The 7,868-nt window shown below is 40.1% G+C and overlaps 1 protein-coding gene across 1 annotated transcript; it reads left to right on the top strand.

The window, feature by feature from the left end:
* Positions 1–248: 248 nt before the first annotated feature.
* On the top strand, positions 249–7,059 carry SEBOX (SEBOX homeobox). Its single transcript, XM_077484545.1, has 3 exons — positions 249–366; positions 3,580–3,779; positions 6,098–7,059. The coding sequence occupies exons 1-3, from the start codon at positions 249–251 to the stop codon at positions 6,641–6,643; spliced, it is 864 nt and encodes a 287-aa protein (XP_077340671.1). The 3' UTR covers positions 6,644–7,059.
* The last annotated feature ends 809 nt before the right edge of the window (positions 7,060–7,868 follow it).

Below are 7,868 nucleotides of genomic sequence, written 5' to 3'. Positions count from 1 at the left end.
TCTTCCTTTGGTGATGCTGAGTCTGGGGGGGAGGTAGCCCCTCTTCCTGTGTCAGGAAATCTTGAGCCCTGTGACACTGGAAGAAAGTGGATTGCAAGAGATGCAGCATCTGAAGAGAGAGCAGGTGTCAGACATTGTGTATTGTCATCTGATCAAAGGGGGGCCAGCCAGGACATGGGCACATGAAAAGCAGCAGGTGAGGTGGAGCCTGAGGGCTGCCAGGGGAGGGGGCATTGCTGGGCTATAAGATGTCTCTACACAGCAGAGCACAGGTACAGCACAGCCTGATGGAGAATATTATCAGATCCGTCTTCTTCTCTGCCAGGGACCAGCCACTGTGGGCTCATCATGTGCCAACCACCACTGGTAAGAAGGGGGACTGAATGTGGGCACTGATCAGATTCAATTACTAATATTACAGACTGAATGTACACTTGTGCATTATTTCTGTGATCATTCTTCTATAAGGAAAGGGGCTCATTCACAAAAGATGCATAGAAATAGCCTGTGATCATTTCAGATACCTAAATGGGATCAGGGGAAAAAATTCAAAAAATGTGATATTTCCATGAACCTAGGTAAATAAGTGAGATGGACCCTAACTATGTTTTACATATTGCCCCTGAACCTAAAGGTTAAAAGATGGGAATATGTCTCTATGTCAGTAATTGTTAATTACAAAAGCAATAGGAATGGATTGCCTGGTAGTTTAGGCGCAAGGCAACGCACTATGACATTTTAATTAAATCGCATTTACCAATATGCGCTTTATTGGTATAAGGAGCATTTTAAACAAAAACAAAAAAAAGCTCAAAGTTAGATTTTAGTTTGAATTCAAATTGGTGATAATCATTACAATGTTGCTTTAATTCACATATTTTAGACTGTGGGGTAGATTTACCAAAACTGGTGCACACCGAATCTAGCGCAGCTGTGCATGGTGGCCAATCAGCTTCTATTTCAGCTTGTTCGATGAAGCTTTGGCAATAAAACCTGGAAGCTGATTGGTTTCTATGCAGAGTTGCACCAGATTTTGCACTTTCCAGTTTTAGTAAATAACCTCCATTGCATACTTTGCATAACAGCCAATATATAAATTTGACACTCCAGCAGTTGTTGTGCATATAGAGGCTGCATGCTTCAGTTCAGTGCAATAAAATGTCTAAAAAACTTCTTATATCTTTGGAAAAAATCAGCAGACCACCATAAGTTGCCCATATGTTCCCCCTGGAAGAGAATGATCCTGAATTAATAGTATAGATTTCCTACATGCTGAAAAATCTCTGCTAGCGATAACAAGAACTTCTGAGGTTCACATGTTTATTTGCAGTGTATCTAAACAGAAAAACAAACATGTAGTCTATTGTAGCTTAGCAGTCCTTTGATGTGGTGGCTGCATTCGTTTTCTAAAATCAGGTGCTTTTTTTTTCCCTTTTTTTTTTTTTTTTTTTCACCTGGTGATCCTGCTAGGAGTCCTGTCCTAAAACATACCTCCCAATTTTCTGAGATGAGAAAGAGGGACTTATTTTATTGTAAAGTATGTGGGCAAATGACAAATTCTTGCAATGCAGTTATGTGGGCCATTTTGGAATTGATATGCAAAAAATGATTGGTTTAATTTACAAGTGTTTTTTTTTTTCACTTCTGCTTTTTCTTCATACTTTCTTTTCAAAGTAACAGACTAACAGACTGCAGCATAACACTTCTGGTAACTAAATAGTAAATTTTTTTTTATAGAGGTGTATATATCAGACCAAAAAGAGGGGCACGTGAGGAGGAGAGAAGGATGGGGGGATCTGATTCAATAGAGAGACAGTCTACAGTTTATATTACGAAGAATTGGAAGCACGCCTAGAGTGACTATGCTTACTCACTATACTGCAGTGGAGCAGTGTTGTCACCCTGTTTCTTTTCTGATTTAGACTACAAATATCTCCACATGACAGGAGGTGTATTGTAGTTCACAGATAACGGCTGGGAAAGTGGATAACATTGTTTGAGATTACACAGCACATGAGATGTATAAGAGAAAATATCAGGCGCAACAGGTAATTTTCTGTACTTACAGGAAATTTACTCAACCTGAAAAAACGAATGTAGCCGCCATTTAAGTTTTATCACAGGTTTGGATATTCATTAAGCTGATTCTGCTTGATTACTGCAAGCAATGCAAAACAAAATGCTAGCAGCATTGGCAAAATTCAAGCAGTAAGGCTGGCCATAGATTATGCAATTTTCTTGACCCCTTTTACATTGGGGCATTTTCAGGCGCTAAAGGGCTAAAAATAGAGCCTGTAAAGCACCTGAAAAATGCCTCCCCTGCCACCCCAATGTGAAAGCCTGAGTGTTTTCACATTATGACGCTGCGCTGGCAGGACGTTAAAAAAAAGTCCTGCAAGCAGCATCTTTGGAGCGGGGAAGAGCGGTGTATACACCGCTCCTCCACCGTCCCTGGCCATTGAAATTAATGGGCACCGCTGCCAAAGCACTTACAAAGCGCTTTGGTAGCGGCGCTACATAGGTGCATTTGACCCTTTCTTTGGCCGCTAGCGGGGGTTAAAAGCGCCCCACTAGCGGCAGAATAGCGCTCGCTAAAATGAGTGGCGCTTTACCGCTAATGCTGCCCTTGACTCAGTGTGAAAGGGCTCTAAAGGAAAGAAAAAAATCACTTGTTTCCTCTATGAACACAGTCAGTGTCAATGAGGAAATCCCTCCCACTGCGCTAATGTATTCTACCCAGCAGCAGTAATCGTACAAAAAAAACATCATAGGCTGGTTGTACTGAAGTTGATCGATAGATTGAGTTTAGTACAACCAGACTGCTCATAGATGGAACGAAAATTTGTCTGGTTCCTGCTTAACTGGCCAAAATTCGATCCATCTATGGGCAATTTAAGACACATCGAACAGTAAGGACAGAACATGCCTGAGCATAAGGGATTTCTCAGCATGCTGAAAAATATTTGCTATTTATTCTGGTTTATTCTTCATTTTTTCTACAGAAAAGGAAATATGTGAATAAACATGTTATGCAAATGCGAGGATCATTATACAGGATTTATACAATGGCATTAGTTGGTGCAGCGCTTTACAATATAAGGGGAGACAGTAAAACAAATGTTCCTTTTTGGGGTAGAGGTGGGATAGACTTCCCTAAAGGATCAAGATGAAAGCTATTTTAGAGTTATTCAGTAAGGCAACATTAACCAGACTATTACATAGTGCAACAACCCTATAGCAACCATTCAAATGTAAGTTTGTGGGAATCACACAAGGAAAAGATGCCTTGGGATTGTCTGAGCCCTGCACATTCCTTTATGCCTTACTAAACCAGACAGTGTGAAGACCAGCGCAAGGCAACCACTTATGTTCAGCTTTTCTTAATCTGACTAAATAACCTGTTAAAAAAGCTAATTGGTTACTATGAGAATCTACACATTTTAAGGATCTCCTATTATAATAGATTAATATAATTATATAATTGTAATAATATTACTACAACAGAGCCCAAAATAGAATTAATCTGAGTGCAGCGATTAGAGGAAATGACACTGACTTTTATATGTTAATTTTTCCAAGGTGACACATTTCAAGGAAAACAAAAGGAAGCAGGATCTGTGATAAATGGGACTCCCAGCCAGAGGAAGCGTAAAAGAACTTTATATAGTAAATGGCAGCAGATGGAGCTGGAGAGTGTGTTTGAATTAATCCCCTATCCAGACATCAGCACCCGAGAACAGCTAGCCAAGATCATCCGACTGCCGGAGTCTAAAGTACAGGTAAAGTCAATGACATCCGTGAATACAGCAACTAACATGTACAACTGCTAGGACACTAATGCAGCAACTAATCTGTATAACTACTAGGACAGTAATACAGCAACCAACATGTACAACTACTAGGACACTATTTTGGCAACCAACATACATACAAGGACACTAATGCTGTGTACACACGATCAGAATTCTCGTCGGAAAAGCTCTGATAGTTTTCCCGATGGAATTCGGCTCAAGCTGTCTTGTCTACACACGGTCACATCAAATTCCGATCGTTTATAACACGGTGACATACAACACGTACGACTGGATTAGAAGGAAGGAAGTTCAATAGCCAGTAGCCAATAGCTTCTGTCTCGTAGTTGAATCTGAGCATGCGTGATTTTTGGCGTGTCGGAATTGCATACATACGATTGGAATTACTGATAGAAAGTTTTTCCGTCTGGAAAATTGAGAACATTCTATCAATTTTTGGCTGGCGGAAATTCGGACAGCTAAATTCCAATGGAGCATACACACGGTCACATTTTCCGATGAAAAGCTCTCATCAGTCTTTTTCTAACCGGAATTCCAATCGTGTGTACGCGGCATAAGGAGGTTATTTACTAAAGGTAAATCCACTTTGCACTACAAGTGCACTCGAAAGTGCAGTCGCTGTAGATCTGAGGGGGACATGCAAGGAAAATAAAAAACAGCATTTTAGCTTGCACATGATTGGATGATAAAATCAGCAAAGCTTCCCCTCATTTCAGATCTTCCCCTCAGATCTACAGCGACTGCACTTTTAGTGCACTTGTAGTGCAGAGTGGATTTGCCTTTAGTAAATAACCCCCTAAGACAGTAAGTAACTAACATGTACAACTACTAGAACACTATACAGTAACTAACATGTACAACTACTAAGACACTATACAGTAACTAACATGTACAACTACTAGGACACAAATACAGCAAGTAAAGCCGCGTACACACGGGCGGATTGTATGGCCTACTTAGTCCGTCATACAATCCGATGGACAGTCCGTCATACTTTCGAATGAACGGACTTGACCACACACGGATGCACAAACAGTCCGTCCAAAGCTTGCGCGATGACGTGTACAGCACGTACGACGGGACTAGAAATAGGAAGTCCAATACACAGCAATGCAACCTTCCGCCGTGTAAATCCTTTCTGAGCATGCGCCATTCTTAGTCCGTCGAACTAGCCTACTCACGAGCGGATTGTCCGCTGAAACCAAAGTATGACGGACAGAATTACGGAAATTCGGAAATACTTAGTACGCCAGACTGCACGCTGAAAAAGTCAGCTGAAGCCCACACACGAGCGGACTGTCCGCTGAAATGTGTTTCGACGGACTAAGTAGGCCATACAGTCCGCCCGTGTGTACGCGGCCTAACATGTACAACTACTAGCACACTATACAGTAACTAACATGTACAACTACTAGCACAGAAATACAGCAACTAACACGTACAACTACTAGCACACAAATACAGCAACTAACATGTACAACTACTAGGACACCAATACAGCAACTAACGTACAACTACTAGGACACCAGTACAGCAACTAACACATAAAAACAACCATGGTACTAATACACAACTATCACATACAACAACTAAGAAAATAATACATTGACTAACATGTACCTTACTAAGGCACACATACAGCAACTACCATGTACAATTATTATGGCACTAATACAGCTGCTAACATGTACAGCTACTATGACACCCATTTTTTAACCCATTTTTTTGCATTCCAAAAAAAGCCTCAACTGCCTAGAAAGGCCTGTAAACCACCCTGTGTACATGCACTAATAAGATAACAGAGGAGAGTTCAGAAGCAGTTGAAAAAAATGCCCAACTGCTCCTAAACGTCCGTTTACCAGCAGCAGTGTACATGAGGCCTAATGACGTAATCACACTTCTTTAGGCAGACTGGCTGGAGAGGGATTATAAAAAGGTAGTGTACTGAGTGTTTATATACACTTTATTGTGAAGGAAACATACTGTAGTTAAAAAACAGGACATTTAAATGTGTCATATATTTCAGTATGTTTAACTCATCATTTGATTATGGCAGGCTATGGGATTAACTGTGTGCAAAAAAAAAGCTTAATAAAAAAAAAAAAACAGTATGTGACAGTTTGTTCTTTAATAGTAGTGCTGATTTTATTATGTGTTGATGAATTACAAGGTATTTACTGGAGAAAATTAATATTTCTCATCCCCCATTCTCTTATGCATGCTTTACATACATACATACGTACACGTTTTATCTTTTTACTAAAGTGGCTTTTCCCCATTTAAAGGTGTGGTTCCAGAACCGCAGAGCTCGGAAAAATAAGAGTGGCAAGTTGGACAAGACACTTTATCGGAAAGCTTCATCATTTCGTCCTCCTCATCTTTGCCTGAGTGCAATGTCACAATCACATAGCTACAGTCAAAGAGATCCCCTGGTCACCATGACTTTCCAGCCAAACCAGCCTAGACCTTATGGGCATGATGATCAGCAGGTACCTGGAGTTCTGCAGTCTGGGTTCCCCTCACTCCTACAGACATCTCCACCCATTTCCCAGCAATACTCAGCAGAAGAGACCAATAACTGTGCCTATGAACAGGAGTCTCAGTGGCAGAATTTGTCCATGAGTGGCATGAATTCAGTATATGGCTGTGAGGCCACCTTGTATGGCACTCAATTGATGGACCTCGGGCAATGCACAACTCCCTCTCTTGGGCCATCATATTGGGAGTTATTTCCTCACACTGTGAATGCAAACAGATCACAGACCTCTCTAGGATACATCTCAGATGTAATATACAATGCCGCCATAATTACTAATTTAGGGGATTTTTAGCTCAGTCAACTTACCCATAATACAAATAGACATTTGCCGTAGGAGGACTAATATTCTCTGTATATGTAGATTTGTTCTCTTTGGACAGTTGAACTTATGAAACAATGGAAAACTTGAATATTGGTTTCTAGTAGTAGCAAATCCTGCAGATGTTGCTGAATATTTTTGAAAACACAAATTGCAATGTGTTTAATGTACTACCACAAGATATCCCACGGCCTGGATAAAAACTTTTCCTAAACAACATTAATAATGATCAGCTTGTGAACCCAGACACGGTACTTTGTCACAATTGTAGCTGTTGTGCATAGATGTCAAAACCATCCTGAAGTTTGATCATTTTTAATTTCCTAAAAAGCAAATGAACTTTCAGGCTTTGTTGCCATCTGTTTATTTTTTCTAATAATAAAAATGAATAGAAAACTCAATTAAACAAAGTAAAAATAATGTTTTCAAATCTTATTTAATAAATGAGTTTTACCAGTTTAGATGTGGCCAAATTTATTTCCTTCCATCTGATGGAATGTTTGTTAAGATGAACAACTTCAGTCCGATAGTATGACTAAGATGATAAACTGTAAAAACATAAAAACACCAACACTGTAGTTGTTTCAAACCCACCAATAATATTCATAAATCATCAAGCCAAATTTGCTCAACAATGTCCACCTTTATAGACATGTCCCATATACTGTCTCTCTGCGGACCTAAAACTGGCACAAGGCCACTGTAGAGACACGGGCAACAAGATCTGCGGGGAAAATAGATCAAATATGTAAGAGACCTCATTGATAGTCATTTACCCAATAAGGTTTCAAAGGGTTTTGATCAGGGCTAGGCAACCTCAGCCCTCCAGCTGTTTTGAAACTACAAGTCCCAGGAGACATTGCAAGACCCTAACAATCACAGGCATGACTCCTAGAGACAGAGGCATGATGGGATTTATAGTTTCACCACAGATGGAGGGCCGAGGTTGCCTATCCCTGGTTTTGCTGATCCTCTTTTTTTTTTAGTTAGTGGAATAAACATGAATGTTCAGGAGGCTGGAATGTTCACATTTATGCCAGAATTGGCTCTAAAGACATCTCGCTTTCATTACAGACAGTCCTCTCATGTCTGCTGATAGTAGAAAGTATATTTAAAAGCAAAAACTTCCTTTTTAATTCGGATATAGTGTTTTTTTTTCAATCTGATTTCCCTTCACTTTGTATCCCCTAGACACAAC

The sequence above is a fragment of the Lithobates pipiens genome, unplaced genomic scaffold (genome assembly GCF_037356315.1).
Source record: "Lithobates pipiens isolate NorthernLeopardFrog02 unplaced genomic scaffold, aLitPip1_a1.2 Scaffold_16, whole genome shotgun sequence".
NCBI classification, from domain to species: domain Eukaryota; kingdom Metazoa; phylum Chordata; class Amphibia; order Anura; family Ranidae; genus Lithobates; species Lithobates pipiens.
Note: the sequence above shows the minus strand (reverse complement) of the source record. Positions and strands in the feature narration are given on the sequence as shown.